General features: G+C 41.0%; 1 protein-coding gene across 1 annotated transcript in view; it reads right to left on the reverse strand.

Moving 5' to 3' along the window:
- Positions 1-24,525, reverse strand: part of cdh12a (cadherin 12a) — a 60,448-nt gene that overhangs the window by 11,983 nt on the left and 23,940 nt on the right. The window contains exons 7-11 of the mRNA XM_028594357.1: positions 18,281-18,534; positions 17,431-17,567; positions 13,411-13,532; positions 12,136-12,250; positions 9,000-9,251 (exon numbers count right to left, since the gene is read on the reverse strand). Coding sequence (XP_028450158.1) covers positions 9,000-9,251; positions 12,136-12,250; positions 13,411-13,532; positions 17,431-17,567; positions 18,281-18,534 — 880 coding nt within the window. The remainder of the gene's footprint in view (positions 1-8,999; positions 9,252-12,135; positions 12,251-13,410; positions 13,533-17,430; positions 17,568-18,280; positions 18,535-24,525) is intronic.

Here is a 24,525-nt window from a genome sequence, read left to right on the forward strand (position 1 = left end):
TTGATATAACAAGAAGATAGTAATACTTCAGTTATTAACACCATCCCAGGATTTCTTCTACCCTGCCTTCAAGACGCTTCTTCCTCTACAGCAAAGTGCGACATTGCTATCCTGATATACAGTAAATATGAGGAAATTCTCATTTGCATGAGAAAAGACAAAAGAAAGAGAAAAGAGGTGGAGAGAAAGAAAGAATGAAAAGAGGTGGATGTTATGTGTTAGCAGCTATTAGCCCATCCTCCCTTCTTCTTCTTTATGTCTTCTTTTAGCTATCCTCGCGCTCTACAGAGGACACCAATAAAGAAGGCAAAATGTCCTCGGGAAGCTGCGATTATTCTCTGATGCTTACATTCTGTCCACACACACACACACACACACACACACACACACACACACACACACACACACACACACAGTGAGAGCAGGATAAAGAACTGCTTTCACACTGCTTTCATTTCATGTTCTGCTTCATCTGTGTAAGACACACATATACAAGAAGCATGCACACACAAATTCAGACACCCAATGAGAGCTGTGTACATGTGGCCTTTTGTTTTCACTGTGGTTAAAGAGGTAGTTATGTAACTACACTTCTCTGTAACAGAGGCAGCAATTATATGATATGATAGGAGGGAAAAAGAAGGAAATGAAAGATCCGCCTCTCCGAGTGTACTTCAACACCTTTCTGTGATAATTAGAGGCTGGTGATTGGCGCCCTCTAGTGTTATATTGCATGCATTAATTAATTGACTGGCCAAATGACTCTCCTCATCATCAGCTGCAAGCCAGAAACATTTCAAGTTAAATCAGAAACTACAGAAATAATGTAAGGGTCATCACACTTAAAAGTATAATCTGGATAAAAAAAAAATGTGTAATGTTAAGGTGCATTTAGTCATCCCAAAATTCCCTCATAAAAAAAAAAAGAAAATTCACTGTAAACCCTATTAACAGTGCGCTAATGCAATAATGAGTTGGGAACACTTCAGGGTAAGTTACAGTAAACTAGACAAAGAAAATGTAAATTACTTAAAACCCTTAACATTTCATTTTTACGGCACAAACCGGCACAAACGAATAGCAGTGTTTTTAATAATTTTTGGATGACATGGGGGGCCAGCTTCACGCAGGTCTGCTGTTGGCTTCTGCCTCTGGTTCCCCCCCTGGTTCTGGTTGATCATTGTTTAGGTACATTAAACCACGTTAAAGGTGCAGTAGGTAAGACTTATAAAACTAACTTTCTGTCATATTTGCTGAAACTGGCCCTATGTTTGAGTAGAACTACATTAGGCAGGTCATTAAAAAAAAGTGGGAGTGATGGCTGGTGTCAAAAGCCTTTGCAGCGCAAACCATAGTCGTGTAACCAATAAAGCCTGATAACATAAAAACTGAAGTAGCACAAATGTTTCTTTTAACGGCACAAATCAGCACAAACGATTGAGTTTTGGGCAAATTTGGACATTAATGGGGGGCTGGGTGATGTGACGCCCGTAATAAAGCGTAATAACTTGAAAAACATAATAGCACAAATGTTTTTTTTTAACAGCACAAATCAGCGCAAACGTAGCACAAACGACTGAGACCATTTTGGGGAGATTTGGACATTAATGTGGGGGTGGGTGACGTCAGTGGCCAGAAAATGTAAAGTTGAACCCTCAACAGCACAAACGATAATTTTTACGGCACAAACTTGCACAAATGGAGCACAAACGAATAGCAGTGTTTTTGATAATTTTTGGATGACATGGGGGGGGGGGGGCAGCTTCACGCAGGTCAACAGCAGGGAGGAAAGTGATTAAGTGGCACAAGAGTGGACAAAAACAGCTCCGTGTTTGGCAATGACAAAGATATGGTACTGGAAACAACTCTTGTTGGGCTTCTAAAAGAGAAGTGCACGACAATCGTGTACAACTTGAAAAAGTTGAGGCCTATATGAAAAAGGTGAAACATATTCTGAAACAACCAAGTTGTCTGGAGAGGGAGATAGCAGCAGTATGGGTAGACCTGAGAAGGTAAAATAAGGAAGAGAGAATGAAGTTGCAAGGGTTGGAAGAAAGACTCCTTAGGGTTTAGACAGAGGCGTGTTAGGCCGGTTACACACTGCATGCGTCGCGCGAGCGTGTCAGGCGCGTGGCGTTTCCGTTTATATTTCGGCTCCCATGTTAACAGGTTAGAGCTTACACACTGCCGGCGTGAGACGCGTGCCTGCTAGAAAAAGAACCGACGCCTATTTTCACGCGAGACGTGAGCGTGTAGTAGTGTTAATTTTGTCACCTATTTTTAATTTAGTCTTGTGCCAAACTTTTTTGTTAGTCAAGTTTTAGTCGACTAAAAGTCTCGCCATTTTAGTCAAGTTTTAGTCAAAACATTTTAGTCTTTTTTTAAATAAATTATTTCTGATAACCATTTCAGTCAAATAGTTATAAAAATAAATAAATTCTATAAAGTTATATAAATATTGAGCCTCTTCCTTATTTCACCAGTAAACGACAAACAACCACTGCATGGGGAAAGGATATTTTACAATAAAATAAATGCGGCACGAAACTGGCGAGGCGTATTTCAAGTGAACGCAACATGTGTTGTTTTTCAGACAACGGCAGCTGCAGACTGTCGTACGTCTCGTGTTGGAAATAGAGACAAATCTTTACACCGTTTAGCTGTCAGAATTTTAACTGTGTTAAATCCAACTGCTAGCTAACCGTAGGCTAACGTTACCTGCTGCCAAGTGTAGTGTTAACTAGCGTCCCGTGCAGCGATGTTTCGGTTGACTCTAACGTCCGTTTAGGAGCATCAGAGAAAAGCGCAGGCTAATCGGTCTCATGATGAAAAAGTAGAGACGATTGTAGACGAAAATGAAGAGAGATTTTATCTTAGTTTTTATTTTATGCAAAACATTTTAGTCTCGTCTTTTTTCGTCAACAATAATGCATGTTAATTTAGTCTTAGTCAGCGTTTTTGGACATTGGCGCAGTCTCGTCATCGTCTCGTCTTAGTCATGGAAAAAAAGGTCGTTGACGAACATATTTAGTCTCGTCTGACGAAATTAACACTATCGTGTTGGAAGTGTTTCCAGGCAAAATAGAATAGGAAAATATGTGTATATGTCATTTAGACACGAATGCACATTAATAAATGACATCATGTTTGAAAGTCTAGGTTTTGACATCAATGTAGATATAAATGTAATACAAAATTTCAGAGAAAAGATTTTCAAATATTGCACCTATCATACAGAACGAAATATTCTGTAACATATTTTGCAGTCAATACTGCCGACGTTGTCTTGCTTTAATCAAATAAGTAGGCGATATAAATGGTAGGACAGGCTACGATAACAACGTAGTGTATGTTCTGAGTGACGGTCCAACATCAGAGAGGCTATATAGGCTCTTTACAACTACACTAAGTTGTTATAAACAGACCCACTTACCCATTTTTCAGAGTTGGAATCTGTCGGCACTATGTCCCAAGATCAGCCCCCCCTGTATCTAGCAGCAGGAGCAGCACCACGTCACACACGCTTCTGGTGTGTACGACACAGAAAAATCCACGCAGCTGAGACGCAACAGAAACGCCACGCTCGCACGACGCGTGCAGTGTGTAACCGGCCTTAGGGTCCTGACAGGAATAAAACACCGGTCTTGGAGGAGGAAGCCAATAAGATTAGGCCAAAACAGAAAGGTACAACATTCATCCATTTTGTCAGAAGCAAGAGTGTGGCTGGTACCAACGATAGCGGCTTGCTGGGAGCAGCAACAGACTTGGGGGCTCAGAGCTGACCTCACAGGACACCTCATTTTACCCCAGGGGGATTACCGTTACATCTCTCAAGCCAGATTTACTTATCTGGTCTAAAAGCACAAGGAATGCCATGTTGGAGATGACGGACCCGTGGGAAGAGAGGATAGAGGAAGCATTTGAGTTAAATACCAGACACTGGTGAAGGAACATATTGATAATGAATGAAATGTTAAGTGTGGAAGTTGTTTGCAAAGAGGTTTTCCAAGCCAGTCACTGAATCAGCGCACTTTCTGTGCACTTTCGGAGAGTGTAGTGAGAACTGGCAAAACGGGTATAGCTTACGTTTTTCTCCTTTGAGGTGCTTTGTCTCTGACCTTGTTTTGGGGAAATACAGAAATATTCAATAGAAAGTCTGTGCCCTTTATATAACTGTAATCATGTATCATTATGTAAAACCAAAGGAGGTCTACGGAAAGCCTTTCCACTCCCTACTCAGCCCCATTGTACTGAATTTGGTTGCAGTTCCAGCAGAGTTCCATTGGGGGTGATCGCAGGCGAGTGCAAAATGAATGGGACTCTATGGAGCTAGACGGCTAAATTTGTCTCTTTCGACTGAATGTCGTTGAGAAATCTCTGATTTTATTGTAGATTTTGCAAGTTCAACATGGATTATAGGTCGAAAGTTGAATGAACGAGTACTTGTGTCCTTTTGGTTTCTTACAGGTTGAGTCGTTGTTGCCCATAACACGCTAGCATTCTGCTAATGAATGCTGATTGGTCAGTGAAGGACTGATTACGATCGGAGATCCCGCTTGACGGCATTCAAAGCAGAACCAGTCAGAGTGAATATTTCGGCGTGGTCTTTAATGAGAAAACATGAGAAAACCGAACCTGTTTCTAGCACGTGTATTGACAGGGAGAGCCTAACCTGTCAGCTGTGTTGTTGATGTCTCGAGAGAAAAAAGGAAGTGACTCAGAGCTTGCCGTAAAGCAGTATCTCTGGCCGTATGTGTATGATGTCATTGACATTTTAAAAGGCTTTTTAGAACAGTGTGTATTTTCTTAGCCTCCCCTTTCAAATGCAACATTCAAATTACTAGACAAAAAAAAATATCCTGAGAAAAGTGGATTTTGAGCATATACATTATATAAGAATGGACCAACAGATCCCGTTGCTCTGGACGGAGACCAGTGAAGGATATTAGAAGCACTTTTCCGCTGAGCGTTACTGCGCAGCCTCCAACGGAAAGAGACAACGTCAATGTGACTTGAGCAACCTGTCTGAAAGTTGTAAGTCTTCTGGTAGCTGTGCCAAGAGAAATCTCAATAATTCCCAATCTTGCAGAGACGGAGAGCGCAGGTATATGTAAGGAGATAACATGGGCACAGGCTAATTTTTGATCACTAAAATGCTAGTTAACATCAGTAATTAAACCTAAACAGCTCATGTAAATTAAAAACTGCCTGCGCTTCACCTGTACTGTACAATAAGTCCTCTACTATGTGACACCATCACATTATTGCTAACTAAAATACTAGTTAAACTTAAACAGCTAATGTAAGTCGAAACTGCCTGTGAGCTTCTCCTGTACTATACTTCCTCTACTATGCCACAGAAAGTCGCGTGGTTATGACACGATTGTTAGCCTATTTTTACAAAAGCGTCTGTTACGGAGCCATAACGTGAGGTACAAGGTAATGGAGCCTTTTATACATTGTCGTGTTTCTTTAGAAATAAACAATGGACAAATAGAGTCTTTAAACGCTTCAGATGTAAAGTTATTCGCTGTCAAAGTGACGTCAAAATGAACCCTAGTCAGTGGAATGCTAACGGGAGGTGATCGTTTTGTAGCATCAAAATCGCACCATAGGAGGTTTGAGTTCTGAAGCAAAGTTTATCCCTTGATTTCGAGGGGTATAGCTTCATAGAGTCCCTTTCATTCACTCGCCTGTGAGTGCCCCCTATATGGATCAAGAGTGGAACTGCAACCAGTTCAGAAGCCAGAAGTAACAAGAGAGTGGAACTTCTTCCCTTATTAGAAATACTTTGGTAAAACATTCACACAAACAGTGTAGCGTTCTGCCAACCAAGCTAGCGAGCTACCGCTAGTAGGTGGTATCTTAGGGGAAAGTTTGCCCATTTTTTGTTCTGCCGTACATGCAGATGAATGGCGCCAGTAGCCAGAGGTCTGCGCTTACCCGCTGGTAAATCTCCACTGTATGACTCGCTTCAGAAGGGTTAATAATCAGCAACTTTCCCTCTTAAGCATTTAGCGCAGTGCAGCGCCATTGCAACCACGAACAACAACCTCATTAACAAAAACAACATCCTCCATAGCTCTGCCCTCTCTTCAAAAATCGTCAAGTCTGATTTAAAAAAACAACAACAATAAAAACAAGATGGTGACGGCCAAATTGCCAAACACAAGGCTTCTAAACGGCAGTCTACAAACCAATGGGTGACATCACTGATAAATCCATTATTTGTTCAGTTTACACACAGTGCTTAGTTTTAGGTGCGTGGCAGTCAGCAAAAACAACCAAAATATTTGTCACAGTGAATAAGGGGTGAAAAAAAGAAATTCATTTCATTATTGTGACTTATTTTTAAATATTTTTGATTCAATTCTTTTTTTTAGCAATGATTCACATAAATACTTGCTGTTTATGCGTTACCACCGATGGCGACTACATTATATTTGTTTCCAGCAAAACAGATATAAAAAAGCAGAAAATACATGCTACATAAATGTCACACTTACTGACTTTACGTGATGTGCATTCTTCTTGGAAAAAAATTAGTTTTCAGAAATGTCTCATGATATATTGTCTCTAGAAGTGTATTATCCAACTTTAGTTTTTGTTAAAGGACAAGTAAACCTTAATACTCAATGTCGCAATAAAAATCGCGATAAAAAAATCGAATTGGCACCCATGGATCATGAAAGGATTGAATCAGGACTAAAAGCATATTGTCCCAGCCCTACAGTGAATACACCTAACAGGAATGTTAATACATCTTATGTGAGACTGAATCTGGGGCAGCCTTAAATGGTCAAATGTATGATATAATGGGCTATGTGCTATTAGTCCTATGAACAGTGTTTTGGTGTTTCATCTTCAGTGTTGAGAGTAACATGTTACAAAAGTAAAGAAATTACAGTAATGTATTCTTTTTTGCTGTAACGCAGTAATTTAACGCATTACGAATACAATTTTGGTAATATTATACACATTTTCAATCTCAGTAAAGCGAGTACCAACGCATTTTAACCTGACATTTAGTGATGTTTTCTTTTAAGAATTCACAAACACCGCAAAATATTTCAGGACAGAAAAAAAAAAGTCTGTGAGTGTCATTTCCTGGTGCTGGATTCGATGTTTGAGATGACAGCAGAGCGGGATACATTTGCAAGATGGACATTATTTTCAGGAGTTTTTACGCTGCGTTGAAGCGAGGTGCTGTCCCGTCACTGTTTCCGTGGTCAGAGCCAGAACCAGAGACGGTACGGACAACACCTGAGTCCCAACAGGAAACGGTATGTCAGCGCAGACAGTAGCGTGTCCGAGCAACTGACAGATATAAACATTTCAGAAATTAACCTTTAGGCTTGCTACACTTAAAGCTATAGTGCGTAGTTTCTGTCGCTCTGAGCTTGAGGATTTAATAAAATAAAAAGTGACACAACAAAAATAATCCTGAAGAAAGCAGGCAAAAATGGTACCAAAAACCGTCAAGGAACCAAAAGACTAGGCATCCAAAAATAAACTGGCACACCGAGACAAAGAGGGGTAGACTTAAGCCAGCTTCACACGGGACGATTTTAAAATTGTCGGCCGATTTTCCAATCCTGAGAGACCCCACATGGTGATGAAAAATCACGGGTCTAACAGTTTTGGTCGTACAGTGTGTGGTGCGCAGCACACGGCAAAATCAACACATCACACATGAACCGATTTGACTCCCGAGCATTCCCAAGTCAGACGGGAAATCTCGCAAAATCCCTCGAGATCAAACGTGACTTCAGAGTAAACAATCATTGCGGACAAAGAGGATGCAGTGGCGATAGATTGTAGTTTGTTTTTAACTGCGTGCTCGTTTGTCCCCGGGGGACACCAGACTCGAGGAGAAATCGGGCCAAAAAAATCCAACATGTTGGATATCCCCGATTTGAGATCGGAGCGGTCTCGATGTCCTTCCGAGCAGACGAGAGCAGTCTTAACACACCACACACGGCAGGAATATCTGATCAGATTATTTTACGATAATCGGAGTATCCTTAGGATTGTCGGGAGGGGTGAATCAGGGCTAAAATCTGCCTAATTATCCTGCCGTCTGAACCAGGCTTTACACGCACACAATGATCTGACAGCAGACAAAGACAACACAGAGACTAAATACACAAGGAAACGAGGGTGAAACAAGGGACAGGTGACACTAGGAATCAGGAACAGGTGAAACACATCAGGGCGGGGCAGACAATCAGAAAGGCGGGAAAACACAAGGCAGGAAGTAAAACAAGACATGACATGGGAGAAAATAAACTACAAAATAAAACAGGAAACTGAAGCATAAAACATACACAGATGAAAACAGGATAAAACGTAACAGAGAACACAAAAGACAGTAAACAGTAAGGAAATGGGGAATAAATTAACACAATAAAACAGGAAAAACTATAACTGAAAATCGCAACCATGACAGCAATGGCTTGAATGTAACAGACATTCATTAATATCAAAAAGTTACGCACTAAAGCTTGAAATATTAGCATTAGATTTTATCAGCAGTGGAACGTAACTATGCCGAACTTCAATACAATTGAAATTGCCTACTTTTAATTGAGTATTTTCATTTTCTCCTACTTTATACTTCAACTCCACCAGTCAATGAGGCCTAATGTACGTTTTACTTCACTATTTATTTTATAGCTGTAGTTACTACTCAGATTCATATTAATAATTCAAAATATTTTGAATAAATTATGATATATTAAAGTGGATAAAGATGAGACTATTAATCCCGTTGTGAATTTTACAAGCTACTGTACCTGCCAAGTCATACTTCTGCTTTTATTTTAGTAAAAGTAACTCAAAAGTAACGCAAAAGTAGTAATATTGTAGTATAACTAATTACCCTAAAATTACAACAACTAGTAATCTATAATGCATTACATTTTGGAAATAACTTGCTCAACCTCATGTTCATCTTATCGTTATGTCGTAGTTATGTGACATAAGAAGGATTAGCTTACCAATCAGCAGAGCTACACATAGCAGAATAGCCATCAGAGCTCCAGTGCTGAGGCCCACGGGCAGGAAGATGGCCTCGGCCGAGCAGGTCAGCAGCGAGCCTCCGGCCTCGCAGGAACACACTCGGACGGTGAGGGTGGTTGTGCTGCTCTGGGCAGGGTAACCACTGTCTTCAACCACGACAGGAAGAACATAGACGTCCTGCAGCCGCCGCTGGAAGCCTGTGCGTCGAGTCACAATGCCAGCGGTATTGTCTGGAAACCAACAGAGGGTGGCGTTACAACACTGACAGTGTCCCAGATACTAATTATTTTCACTGTCACACCAACCTCTGAGAAATCTCAATCAACCCTTGAAAGAGTATACCAAGAAAAAATTGCCCAAAAATAACATGGATGCATGGATGTATTCCATACAATGATCTTCGCAGGTAAAATCAATGATTACTTTCATTGAATTTGGGGTGTTTTATTCAATTGATAGCATTACAAAACAAGTTTCAATGGTTTCAAAACAGCCTCCTGACTGAACTTTGACAGATAACAGTCTGTGATCTTAAATATTATGCAAAATAATTCATAATTTCTTCGAAATTCTAGTCCTACCCCCTTTTTCTACTTTTCTACTTTAGACAATTTAATTATATACTTATGTATATACACTACGGGTCAAAAGTTTTAGAACACCCCAATTTTTCCAGGTTTTTATTGAAATTCATGCAGTTCAATGTCTTATTGTACTTGTACATGTAAATGAAAGAATAGAACAAATGAACAATTTAAGTTAAAAAAGAAATCATGGAATCAATTTATAAACCAAAAAGTATTCTAAATTTTTCACTCGTCAAAGTAGCCCCCTTTGGCAGATCTAACAGCTGAACACACTCGTGGCATTCTTTCGACAATGGAAATCAAATATTCTTCAGAAAGTTCTTCCCAACTCTGTTGCAGAAGTTCCCATAAATGTGTGGCACTTGTAGGTTGCTTTGCTTTCACTTTTCTGTCTAGTTCATCCCAAACCAGCTCAATGGGGTTTAAGTCTGGTGACTGTGCGGGCCACTCCATGTTTTTAAGCTTACCATCTTGTTCTTTTTTGCTAAGGTAGTTCTGGCATAGCTTGGACTTATGTTTTGGGTCATTATCTTGCTGTAGGATGAACCCCTGACCAACTAGGCACATACCAGAGGGTACTGCATGCGGCTGCAAAATGCTGTGGTAGCCGTTTTGGTTCAGGGTGCCTTTCACTCTGTACAAATCACCGACCCTGGATCCAGCAAAACAGCCCCAGACCATCACGCTTCCTCCTCCATGTTTGACAGTTGATGTCACACACAGAGGAACCATCCTTTCGCCTACTCAACGGCGTACAAAAATCCTGCGTGATGAACCGAAGATTTTGATTCATCAATCCATAACACCTTCTTCCAGTCTTCAGTAATCCATTGGCAGTGTTTCTTGGCCCAGGCAAGCCTCTTTTTCTTATTCTGACGTCTTAGCAATGGCTTTCTTGCTGCAACTCGACCTATCAAACCTGCATCTCGAAGTCTTCTCTCTACAGTTGAAACTGAGACTTGCTTATTACGACCACTATTAAGCTGTGCTTGAAGCTGTTGTCCTGTGAGCTGTCTATCACGCAAGCTGTTGACTCTCAGAAACTTGTCTTCTGATTCTGTCGTGGCTTTGGGTCTGCCAGACCTCTTCCTGTCAGAGTTCCCCCCAGTTTCTAAGTGCCTTTTGATGGTGAAGAATACTGAACTCACTGACACCTTGACTTTCTTCACAATTTCTATGTAGGAAAGACCAACATTCTTAAGTGTTATGATGGTCTGTCTCTCTTCCATTGTTAATTGCCTTTTTCCCGCCATTTTTATAGCAACACTACTTTCTGCAGTACAATACTGTTCAAATAATGCTCAGGAGGGTACGGTACCACAATGTGTTCCAACAATACTTTTATACAAACAGAGGGGGTTGTAAGTAATCCAGACAAGTTGGAACACCTGTGGGAATTGGTAGCACCAAATTTCAAAGCTTGATCAACCTCCATTGCTGCAGAACAGCTTTACGTTGTTAACCCATTCCCTGTTCCCTGAAAAAGGCCTTTTTGTAAAATACTGAAATGTACATTATTTTTCAGTTTTGGGTAACCTTACTTTTTTTAACCTCAGGCAGTTCACCACTTACCTTTGTACCATTTCAAGCTATTCATTGGACTTGAACTAAAATTTCAATAAAAAAAAAAAAACTTTTGACCAGTAGTGTATGTATACATACACATACATGCTTTTAACATTAATTTCAATGTACAACAAATTAAAGCAGTAGTTTCCAAACTGGGGGGCCGGGAGTTATAACCGGAGGGGCAGGGCGAGGCTAAATATATCAGTTAGGTAAGTATCGGTTTAGACACAGTTTGGCTCACTTTTAAATGTATCACTTCAGCACCGGTATGGGAAAAAACAAAACTATACCCAACCCTATCTGTTACATAAAAGAGCTTAGTTCATGGCTGCCATCGTGTGGCACACTTTTTGTTCTCCAACACACAGGAGGGTGTATAATGCCAAGAACATGGTGTTTCAAAAGATGATTCTATCTTCCAAACTACACTGTGTGTGTGTGTGTGTGTGTGTGTGTGTGTGTGTGTGTGTGTGTGTGTGTGTGTGTGTGTGTGTGTGTGTGTGTGTGTGTGTCAGAAAAGATCAATTTTCCCCCCACTGGACCGAGATGTAGCCTGACAAGGTAGAGAGGCACCATGTTCCTGTCTCTCACACAGACACAGACCATGGATGTAGACACACACACACACACACACACACACACACACACGCTCCAATTCCCCTTGGTGGCTGAAGGCCAGTGTGTCAGACTCTATCAGACGTGATGCCGCTGTATACGTACAAACATACAAAAATATAACAATGCTTGTTGGTGAGGTGTTGCAGCTGAAAACAGGAAAAGGTCACATGAGGATTTGTAAAAGCTGACCATCCCAGAGCAACATTCAGAGGCAAGAGAGACAGACACATTCAGTGATGGTGGGAATGGGTAGAGGACAGAATGAACAGAAGTAAGTGATTTCTGTTTTCACAAAACAGTTTGTGACCATCTTGTTCTTTCCTTATAATCCCCCTCTTACTTCCAAAATCTCGAACAGTGAAGTTTCTGTTGCGAAGCTCTCTGGGGGACTTGAAGAAGAACCTCTGGCCGACAGGAGGAAGGTCCTTGTCCACAGCGCTGACCGTCTGGATCACCTGGTCAGGGAGCGAACACACTCGGCTTAGCCCGCTGAATCAGAGAGCCCACGCAGAACTTGTGAATTAAATATTGCAGGTTCAAGTCTCACAAAATATCACTTCTCCCCTCCCTCAAATCCAATGGAGCAAGTTGTTACGTTTTATTAGGCATTATTTAAATCAAAACTGTCCAGTGCAAACCCCCCCGCCCCCACCCCCTCCCAAAATAAATACCTATAATAATTCCTTTACATAAATAAAGACATTTGCACAATAGCTTCATGCAGAAAAGGCACACATTGTGGCAGAAACATTCACCAGAACGCAGGATAGGAAGAGTCTGCTTGGCTGGAAAGGCCACTATGTGGGGATAGTGCGCTGAGTGTGCAAGAACAACAGTACACCTGACCAAAGCTTTAGGCAGATGGCACAAATTTGATGCGAAGAGGAGCTGGTCTGTTGGCCCAGTGCAATGTGACTGGCTATTTGCCAAGCAGTAAAAATCTAAACCCGTAGTAGAGGAAATTATCAGGAAAACTGAAGTTTACATGATTTCTTGTTAGGTGACCTGAATTCATATAGCGCTTCTATCCAAAGAACTTTACAATTACACATTCACACAAACTTACACACCAATGGCAGAAAGCAAGGAACTGAACTGGCCTAACCATTGGGATCTACCAGCACGCCACTTTCATTGTCAGACCGTTAACTCTCATTTCACTCAATGAAAATAACTCTGTAGAAAGGCAAATATTGAATGGCAATACAATGAATAGCTTGATATGCTCAAAAAAATTTCAATATTGCTCAAAAGTGGAGAGCTCAACCCAAAGTTACACCCTTGCAGTTTTTTGTAAAGGATATTGCGCTTAGGAGAAAGCTCTGGCAATGCAAGACTAAGGATATTTAAACACTTTGAATTGATCATAGGAGAGTGTTGACTATAACATGAGGTAACTCAGGTCACAAAATAATACATCTTTGTAGCCACTTAATACCAATAATAAACCAATAATAATATTGGCGTAATATAGTGTCTATATCGTTCTGTAGCACTTTGTGCTACATTTGCTTGTATGAAAAGTGTCTTGATTGATTGGTTGATTGGTTAGTGTTCCTCCTTTCCATAACATACAATCAGCAGATCGTTTTCAAGCAGATAGAGTTAAGTTTACCTGTCCCACTCTGGAGTTTTCACAGACAAAGGTATCTGAAGGAACTGCCAGCTCAGGAGGGAACTCGTTTACATCCAGGACGGTGACTGTCACGGACACTTTGGCAGACAGCAGAGGGTTGTCTGTAAGGGGCAACATGGAGTCATATATGACAATACACTCAGTGACACAGCAATGACAGCTACAGTGTGTACCCAAGGAAACCGAGGCATCTCAGTATCATATCAGTCATACTAAAACATTCAAAACTAAGTTATATATTGAGCTCAGAAACAGAGCTAATCTGCTTCATCCTCAGGATTGTGTGTGTGTGTGTGTGTGTGTGTGTGTGTGTGTGTGTGTGTGTGTGTGTGTGTGTGTGTGTGTGTGTGTCTCAATAATAATGGATAAAGCTTCCGGGTATCTAAACCTACTGGCTCCAAAAAGAAGTCTGTTTCTACAGAAGTCTATGAGAAAATGAGTCTACTTCTCACTTGATTTATTTATTACTTCAGTCAACATTTTCATAATGAGTTTATGGTCTCAATCGCTAGTTTCAAGTCTTTTTCAATACAGCATGAAGTTCATTTAGTAAATTATGGCCCCATTTATATCAAAATAGACAATAAAGCAGGGGATGCTTTGGGGACGGGGCAACACGCTGACCTCTCAATCATGACATAGGCTTAGCAACGCTAACCGTGACACTGTGTACATTAAAATAGACGTGAACTTGTTTTTGAGTGTTCTCCGTCTTTTCATCTTAAATCATATTAAGCTAGCTAGTTACCACCACTAGCGTTAGCTGGTAACTTAAGGGATTTGCACCCTGCCAAAAGCCCTCGCCATACCCTGCAAAACATTTGTACCTGCCTCAGTGTGTTTCACTCCTCTTAATCTTTGGGAATACAACCCGTATTCAGCATCTGACACATAACTCTTCTTAAATTTAACTAAATTGAATTAAATTGAATCACTCTTCCATCCACTAAATCCAGAGAAGCAGTTCATCTGTGCTGCAATGAAAATAATACAAGTTTCTAAGAAGACCTGAAAGTCCGAACCAAGTCCTGTTTTTGCACATTGTATAGCCTAGACCTACTCTATCTGTAAAGTGTCTTGAGATAACTCTTCTTATGATTTGATGCTATAAATAAAATTGAATTGAATGAATGAATAAATGAACCATGGGCACAGTGAATGCTTCAGCTGTATGTTTTGTGCATGTCGTGTTGACTGAATAACCTCGACTGACTGCATGTTGTGGCCTGGTTTTCTCTCCATGTGCTGCTTCTCTGTCACCTGTGTGACGTTTTCTGTCACATCACCACATGAAATGCTCCTATATTACACACAACATTTAGAATGCATGGAGTTGATCACCACCGAGCGCATTCATTCTTGGGAACTTTGTCTTTCAAACAAGATAGTGGCATTCTAGACTGTTTTTAGCAACCTGGGGGAATTTTTGATTCTCTGATTAAAAGACATACTGTACATAAGAGTGGGTCTCTGGAATGAAACTATAATGTTAATACATTTTCTGAAAATATAATGAAAAACCTCTTTACTCAAGGTCCTCTTATTAGCTTTCCTGGACCTTCCAAAAGCATGTCATGGTGTACAAGAGAGTATTACATTTTCAATGGAATTCCATTGCTAGGCAACAGCCTGGACTTTTGTTAACTTATTGGCATATAATGTCATTCACATACACTGCAACAGGAAATCAATTTTAAGCCATTTCGAAGGTTTATGTTTACAACAAGTCTTACATAATTGAAGAAATACCTTTAATTTTCCTAAGGTTTTTTTTTTAGACATTGAGAACCACCTGAGCAAAAATTAAATCAGTAGCTTACTGGACAAAATCTAAGACTTTATTTAGTACTGGTTCCAGTTGTATCCAAATGATGTTTCGAAAGCATTCATCACATTATCTTACATGCCATCTTATTCAGCCAAACCTAAAATGCTGCAGCTGTGTTCTGGCCCGTTGATGTTATTTGAAACATCGGTTCTGTCCACTAGATGGAGCCAGATACTAATCAGATGTTTACATGATCCAGCTGCGTTCAAACACCTGTCAGTTACCTTTCTCCAATTGCTCCGGATCATCTTAACGTTATACTCACACAATCTCTTGAGTCAGAGCATTTAAAATGATGCTCTATCTAATGACAAAGCTTGGCAGATTTGTGACTTGCCGGCCCTTTGCCTCCTCAAGGAGCTTCCAGGAGGAAATCATATGGTGCGCACAGTCAGGATGAGTTAAGCAGCTTGCCTAAATTTATTACATTTAGTTTCCACTAAAGACACTACAGCTGCACTCCAACCAAACGTGCAGAGGACTGGGGGAGAGAGAGCAAACTGCAACTAAAGTTAGATCATAGGAGATTCAACGGAGGAGCGCCTTCTCTAACAGGCTCTGACGGCTTCGATGTCGCACGGACCCCTACAAAAAAAATCATTCCTGCCACATTCCATAAAACTGTACAACATCTCAGCTGCGTGTGAGATAATTCTCTCTCGTTTTCGGATTGCTTGTGGTATTTATTGATTAAAGGTCAGTGGCTGATAGAATAGTTTAATACTTGTGCTTGGCTGGAAAGGCCACTATGTGGGGATAGTGCGCTGAGTGTGGGAGAACAGGCCCAAAGCTTTCGGCAATTAAGGCAGATGGCACAAATTTGATGCGAAGAGGAGCTGGTCTGTTGGCCCAGTGCAATGTGACTGGCTATTTGCCAAGCGGTACAAATCTAAACCCGTAGTAGAGGAAATGATCAGGAAAACTGTGAAGTTTACATGATTTCTTGTTAGATGGCCTGAATTCATATAGCGCTTCTATCCAAAGAACTTTACAATTACACATTCACACAAACTTACACACCAATGGCAGAAAGCAAGGAACTGAACTGGCCTAACCATTGGGATCTACCAGCACGCCACTATCATTGTCAGACCGTTAACTTGTTTCCAGTTGGACTTTTTATAAATATAAAGTAATAATTATAACCTCCGTTCATTTTAAGCTCAGTTCTCTCGCTTTGGTGCACAGAGTAGATATTTACATTATCTGACCCCACGGGGATCTCACATGTTTTTTAAGAGATCAGGCTGGTGTGAATAATTACTGCTTTTACACCTTTTTAATTTTGGAGGTGAAACTCTGTGGAGCTGCACATGTGGTTTGTCAATGCTGACTCTCATTTCACTCAATGAAAATAAATCTGTAGAAAGGCAAATATTGAATGGCAATACAATGAATAGCTATTGCAAAAAAAAAATAAAATCACAAACACATGTGGCCCTATTTTAACAATTTAAGTGTACCGCAAGAAGCGCCTGGCGCAGGTGCGTTAAGGGCGTGTAGGAATCCACTTTTGCTAGTTAAACGGCGGAAAAAAGGGTCCGTGTGCCGGGCACATGGTTCAAAAGGGTTGTACTTATTAATCATACGTGTTTTTTGGGCGTAACATGCAATAAACCAATCACAGTGTTATCTCCCATTCCCTTTAAAAGCCAGGCGCGTTTGTACCTTGGCAAATTACTATTATGATGGCAGATTTGTTTGTGCGTGCGTGAAAGCGTGCAAGCAGATCATATCATATACTACTACTATACACGTTGTAATATATTTATTTTTAATCTTCTGCATGTTTTGGGCTGCTGCACGTCCCTGTGTTTAACAGGCATAGTGTGTGTGCGCCGTGCACGACCCTAGGCGCATTTTACTAATGCACTGTTAAAATAACAATGAAATGCTGCTTTAGACCAGGTTTTTGTTGGTCAATGGTGCGATTACTTTCCGATGCCTCAAGATAGCGATACTCCAAGAATGCACCTGAACACACCTCCCTATAAGACCAGCACGCCCATGGGCGCACAGACGGGGGCAGGTGCATTTGCTACTTAAACGACGCGGGGGCTGGACGGCCTTAAACTAGCAAAAACAACTTTGCGCTGGTGCAAGATAGGGCCCATTGTCTTCTCTTGATGATCAGCTCTGGGCTCTACGCAGATGCAGGTTGTAATACTTACTGACTTTGGTTGCCACTACGGTGATATTGTGCTGAACAGCTGTCTCTCTGTCCAGGTATTCATTAGTGGAAATGGTTCCTTCAACAGTGTCAATGTCAAAACAGCTGTCAGACTCTGGTTGCCATTCCAAGGAATACCTGCAGCGACAAGAGCAGTCCACATGAGAGGGAAACCAGTTACAGTGATGGGCCGGGTGCTCTGTCATCAGAGGGCTCAGATTTGAGAAATGCTTTACACTCCCGCAGTGGGGAGCAGTGAAGAAAACTTTAGCCACAGGAGAACTCATTAAAAAACAGCAAAGTGCTAGTTTTGCTGTTTTAAAGCACCAAATTAGCAAATCACTTTGGTGTTTTGCAGTTCATTTTGGGACTCCCATAACTATGACCCACACAAGAAGAGCTGTATTGTTTTTTAAACCAAGGCTTACATAACATTGATAAAGCTTCAATGCACCAATGGTGTACAATAATGTTTCTGCCAACATAAGTGTTTTTGTCGTTTTTCTCAATACATGCAGACATATCCCGGGACCTATCCCGGGATAGTTGGAGATCTCAACACCCCATATGTTGAACCCAAAGTTACGCCCTTACCCCAAACCCACCAGACTATCAGTTAAAACGGACCAAACTGCTCAGGTGTGAACGCAACCTTAGTCTGAACTTGGGAAGTGCTGGTGCAGTTGGCTCCAGGACTGGAAATTAAATAATACTAAAATGCTAATCCTAAATCCAAATCATACATCTCACTGAAACAATGTTCACATCCCCTCCTGTACTTAGACAGCGTTAATATGCGGTACAGGTTGCTGTTAATATTGTTCCCAGTGACTGACGCATTATTCTGTTACCTGACAGCACTGCTGCTGGCATCCAGGTCCTGAGCTGTCACGGAGCCGATGATGGTTCCTGGGGGAGTGTCCTCGTACACGTCCATGGTGTAGGACGCCTTGGTGAAGACAGGAGGCTCATCCGTGTCCAGGACATTTACCTTGACTGTCGCTGAGTCCTTGAAAGGCCCCAGGTGGAGGAAACGGGGGTCCAGGTGTGCGTTGGATGCCTCCACCTTGAAGGTGTAGGACTTCTTGGTCTCATAGTCAAGAGTCTGCAGAAACACAAGAAGAAAGTAACGAGAGAAGAGAGACATGGAGGGATGAAAACTATAAGAAAACGGAGCTGCACAAATAGGTTGTAGGTATCAGATACACATGAATGAAATGTGCTTCCATATGTAACCCAGTTAAAGATATTTAAAGTTAACTATCTGTAATGAAATAAAAAAACAGTTTGAAACCAAACCAAAAAGAAAACTCTTGTGGTCAGTCAGCGAAGAATACACACTGCACAATCACACACACAGTTCAATATTTTACATGCTGCATTTCAAACATGATGCCAGGATAGCCTAGTCTTATTGTTACATAGCAACCATGCATCTTGATAAATGAATTCCTCACAGTAGAGACTTCAAAGGGCAGCGTATTTGGTTATTGATGGCCAATCAAGTCTGAAGAATGCACCGCTGATTGATTTGGACACAGAGGAGGTGGATTTCCATTTCCTTTGCATGCTTATGTGTCTGTGAATGCACAGGAGAAAGCTGCAGGAGACTTTGAGCCACTTTGATATGGAAATGTAGCCGCAAACTGTACCGAGACACAGTCACACACATATCAAACTCAGTTTGTCTCACGACGCTGAATCCAATTCACATTCCTGAGATTTGACTGTCGCTCTGTATACAGTATATCAGAAATAAGACTGCGTGGATGTTTCGGCTTCCCTGAAGCTTCTACCTTCTACCTTCCATTGTATCACGAGGAATACAAACCGGAAAGGTTTGGAAAGCTGAGCAAAAAAGGAATCATTACCCGCATAATCTCCAGCCCACACAAGCACACGTAAGGCTCGGCCTTTCATCCACTTCCGAGTCACCGTGTGGGAAAGACACATATTGTCGTTTCCCACAAACAGCCTCTGTCAAGCAGCTGTATTGAGAGATAATGTAATGCTTGTGCATTCAAGCCTACACACGTGTGGAATAAATGGATTTTAGAGCAGAAAGTGTCATTATATTGTATAGAAACAACAATAATTTTATTTGTTTTAGATTTTTGAATACCTTGAGGGAGTGATTTAAAGTGACTATATGCTACTTTTTAGTGTTTCTGATATACTAGTCATTTTTCATATAATGATCTTAAATGACCCGTAACAGCAAATGAGACTAACAGTGAGAAGAACCCTATTTTTACGTAGTTTTTATTATTGCCGTTGCTCGGGTCCGATTTTTCCCGCCTAGTGAAAAAATGATTTACGGCAGGTAGACGTAACGCATTCAAAGTGGCCGCTAGAATCAACACAAACTGAAAGTTACATATTGCCACTTTAAATACACATGACATTTGTGTTTAAAATGGCGAATCCATTATTTTTTTTTTGTGATCAAATGTTTTTATTCAACACACATAGACACAACCAGCAATATGATACAGGTAACACCCCTCCCCCTCCCCACAAATAAAAAAATACATAAATGAGAAAAAAAAAAAAAAAAAATTACATTAATTAATTAAAATGAAATAAGAACTGTACACTTAAAACAATATCAACCCACCCTCCCCAGGACCCCGTGGCCTGGCAGCTGTAATCGCAGTCGTCCTTTTAATGTCTCTGCCATTAAAAGCCACATATCTACATTCACCTGTCTAGCACCATTCATGCGAGCTGTTGAAAGTTCCATGTAAACTATGTCTAGAAAAGTCAGAAGCCATTGCTTAATGGTCAAAGTGTGTGGGGGCTTCCAGTGCACCGCCACCATTTTCTTTGCAGCTGTGAGCCCGGCAAGGACTATCCTTTTCTGACATTTAGAAATCTGGAGTGAAGAAGTGTCATTCAGCAGCAAAACATGTATTGTCGTGGATACCGTCCCAGAGACGAATGTCGACAGTTCTGAGGCGACATTTTGCCAGAACCGTGCAACAGGGGGACGCTCCCAAAACATATGAAACGTGCCCATGGTCTTCAGTGAACACAGTGTGCATGAAGCGTCACCAATCATTTTCATCAAGCACAGCCTACGAGGGGTCAAATAAGTCCTAGGGACAAAATTATAGTGGATCTGCTGGTGGTCGGGATTTCTAGAAGCAGATTTGACATTATTCCATACACTGCTCCAATCAAAATCTAGCTCTATCCCTGGGAAATCTCTCCTCCATACTCTGTCTAATGGAAGCGTCTGGTGTGAGGCTTCCCTTATATACTGATATAGAGTGGATACCATGCACCGTGAATCACTTTTAGCAATGAACAGCTCGTGAAGCGGATGCACAGGCAGGGGATGCTGCCACGGTACACCATGTGCCTTAAGAGCTGCTCTAAGCTGGAGGTAAAAAAAGAAGGATGTGCCTGGTAGGTTAAAATCTTTCTTGAGGGCTAGAAAGGAGCACAGTCCGTTTAGATCAAAAACGTCCCCTAAAAAGGTGAATGCCCCCCTTTTCCCATTGGGGGAAGGTGATTGGCCTACCCCCCATCAACAAACCATTATTATTAAAAATGGGTGAATGAGTCCATTATTTTTTTTTAAAGTTTTTATATCATTCTTGCTTTCATGTTATGAGGTCACATTTCATTTCATTGTCTTTTTTAAATGCCCTTTATGTTTTATTCATTTCATTGCAAATGTTTATATTTATATGCTTATGTTGTCTTTGTACTTTGTTTTGTGTCCTCTTGTTTTAATTCACTCAATATTTTTCTTGCTAATATTTGGCCCCACTATTTAGCTCTCTTGACCTCTGTTGACTCTGGGTACCTTGCTTTTGCCATTCTTTGTCTGTCAAATCATGGCAAGGACTACTAGCCAAAAAAGTAGTCAACTTTTTTTGCATTTCAGAACCTTAGGAAATGGACAGCGACCGACACAAATGCGTATTAACTTGATAATAAAGCTGTAAAGTAGGCTATCTTTCAACTCAGGACATCGCCACTTCTCACAAATACAGATAGGATTGGAGATGAAAGGTTTAACTGACACGTAGCCACAATCAGCATCGTGGGAAATTAAGAATCAATGCTTCCAACAGGGCACTGGTGGAACTCTCTGCACTGGTGGAACTCTCTGCACTGGTGACCTTTTCCTGACAATCCTCTCGAGGCTGCGGTCATCCCTGCTGCTTGTGCAACTTTTCCTTCCACCTTTCTATTAATGTGCTTTGATACAGCACTTTGAGAACATCCAACTTCTTTTGCAATTACCTTTTGAGGCGTTCCCTCCTTGTGGAGGGTGTTAATGATGGTTTTCTGCACAACTGTCAGGTCAGCAGTCTTCCCCATGATTGCGAATTCTACTGAACCAGACTGAGAGACCATTTAAAGGCTCAGGAACCTTTTGCAGGTGTTTTAGATTAATTAGCTGATTGGAGTGTGACAAGTTGAGCCTACAATATTGAACATTTTCACAATATTCAAATTTTCTGAGATTTTGGGGTTTTCAAGCCATAATCATCAAAATTATAACAAATAGGCTACAGGCTTGAAATATCTCGCTTTGCATGTAGTGAGTCTATGTAATATATTAGTTTCACCTTTTAAGTTGAATTACTGAACTTTTGCAAGATATTTTAATTATCAGAGTTTCACCTCTATTTTAATACATTAAAATGTAGACTTGTGTTCAGAAGTTTGACATTCTGAGCACATAAAGCCAGCAGCGACATGCAGTGCAAGTTACAGACCCTTCACCTGTCTTTCTTTAATAATCTTTCATTTTGCTCATTGTGTTTATACCTCTGAAGTCATTAAAGTAAGCAAATCCTCTTAGACTAGAGACGTCTACAGGAAGACAGACAGAAAGGACACTGTCTAACCCTGTCTGAACTGCTGCCGTATACACACACAGACACACACACACACACACACACACACCAAGGTCTGTGCCCTTAACTAGTGCTTTTTGATTATTGATTTATTTTTAAAGTTGTACTTACACAAGCATCACTTCTCGCACAGCGAGACACATTTATTAACATAGTTATATTTTAACTACATATAGTTAAATGGCTGTGCTACAGAGGAAAGTGTCTCCTGCCTGTCCTGAACTTGTCTGGTGTAGACCAGAGAGTTAAAACCTCTCCTGGATCAATAGAATTCACTCTGCGTTTGACTCGGCTGACACGTGGACTTGTAGGGTTAAGTGAGGGGAAGGGAAAGGGAAGAGAGGGCTGATTGGCAGTGAGGGAGCCAGGGAGGATTAACTGATTGGCATCTTGCCCCAGACAGCACAGAGGAACAGGAGCCTGGAGAGAGGAGACTAGTTGTAATGTAGTGAGTGTCTGATAGAGCAGCAATATGCTACTACACTATACAACTGTTGACATGTCACATGGACCATTTTGACAGGGACAATGCACAGCTCCTTAGCAGTACCAGAGTTAGCTATAAGCTAATTTTCATACGTAGTAAAGTAAGAGTAAGAGAGTAAGGCTTCATGGAGGATTAACTTAGTCAAAGAGGCTTTAAAAGGTATAATTTGCAGTGCTTTCCTCAAAAACAATGTAAAGACTAATGCAAAAGTAATCCATCTCAATTATCACTAATGACCCACTAGAAGTGTGGGGTGGTGTCTGTATCTGCAGACACCCTGCCCTCTGCCCTGGGTGTTCTCTTTACTTCTTACTTTGCAGTGTGCGGGACGTTTCTGGGCGTGGTCAAAGAGCCTTTGGGTACTCCCAACGCGAGTTCAGAGACTGCTGTGTTTTTGTTGTTGTGGAAAGATGGCTGAACAACGGCGTACCGGACTATCCAGCTACCAGGCCTGCTGCTCTGTCGCCGGGTAAGACTCGTGGAGAGGTGGGCTGTGTTACCACGGACTGGTGCAGAAATGGGGTGATTTGTATCCAACTAACTGCTAACTGCTGGTGGAGTTTGTGACTGTTAAATGCCGACCACTCTACATTCAATGCAAATTCACGGCTGTATTTATACTTGGTGTTTAAAGCCCACCGAGCGCTAATGCTAGAATGCATTAGCTGAAGCACATATAATGTGTGTGCACTAAATGTAGCTTTTTTCGTATGTCGTTTTTATGAAATGTCGTTTTTATACATTTTAAATGTGTAACACCACTTGAGCCACGGTGAAACGTTGTTTTGTGTATATGGCTGAAATGACAATAAAACACACTTGAGTTGAGTTGAATGTCTCACTGTCTGTCTGTCTGTAAACGGTAGGCGTGGCTTGGGAGTAGACTCTAAAGCAGCAAAGCAAGTGCGTTGTGGGATTTGGTGTCTTTCTCGGCCTAGAAGGCAGCAAATTTCTAAAAATAATTTCACATTTCTACTACATAAGTGATCCAATTTAAAGATATATTCGTCTTTCCAACGGTGAAATATCCCTTTAATAGATTTGCTGTGTCTGTTGTCTGGCTCTGAACACCTGAGGTGGATTTATGGATGCTGGCTACTGTCCCTCACGGCGGTTATATTCTAAAGCACAAATAAACATCTACACTCCTCCACGGAAAGTTGCCATATTGCTGGATTTTGAGTGAATGCAGCGCTTTATCCTGTTTGTTTCTGTGTGTGTCTGTCAGTTAGACCTGAACGTCGATATGAGACCCTAATATATACTGTACAAAGACTACTGTTGGAGGCCTTTCACTATTTTCCAATGTAGCTAGCTATTTTCTAAGACTACAGTTCAGTGATTTGCATGATCGAGTAATGTAGATGTGATGATGGGCCTTTTACAACATTTTGGAAAGCAATAGTAAAGGCTGTATTTTGGGCAAATATGATTTTCAAAATTATGAAAAATAAATGTGGGAGATGTTTGGTGGTTTTTAAAATCCCATTGACAGGACTACTGCTGTAAGAGTAAAAAAAATTATAATAATCTGACAGGCTGCTTCAGTCATATCAGAGACATCAGAAGACTTTGCTGCATAAATAGGCCTGAACATCAGTCCGATGTTTGGCCACACTCTTTTATCACAGTCTGATGTATCCTAAATATGTTCCAAAATGCTATCATCCTGTCACTCATTTCTGGAATTTGAGAGACTGGTTAAACAAACAAATGATTAAAAAGGTCAGAC

Source organism: Perca flavescens, chromosome 12 (assembly GCF_004354835.1).
Source record: "Perca flavescens isolate YP-PL-M2 chromosome 12, PFLA_1.0, whole genome shotgun sequence".
In the NCBI taxonomy this organism is placed as follows: domain Eukaryota; kingdom Metazoa; phylum Chordata; class Actinopteri; order Perciformes; family Percidae; genus Perca; species Perca flavescens.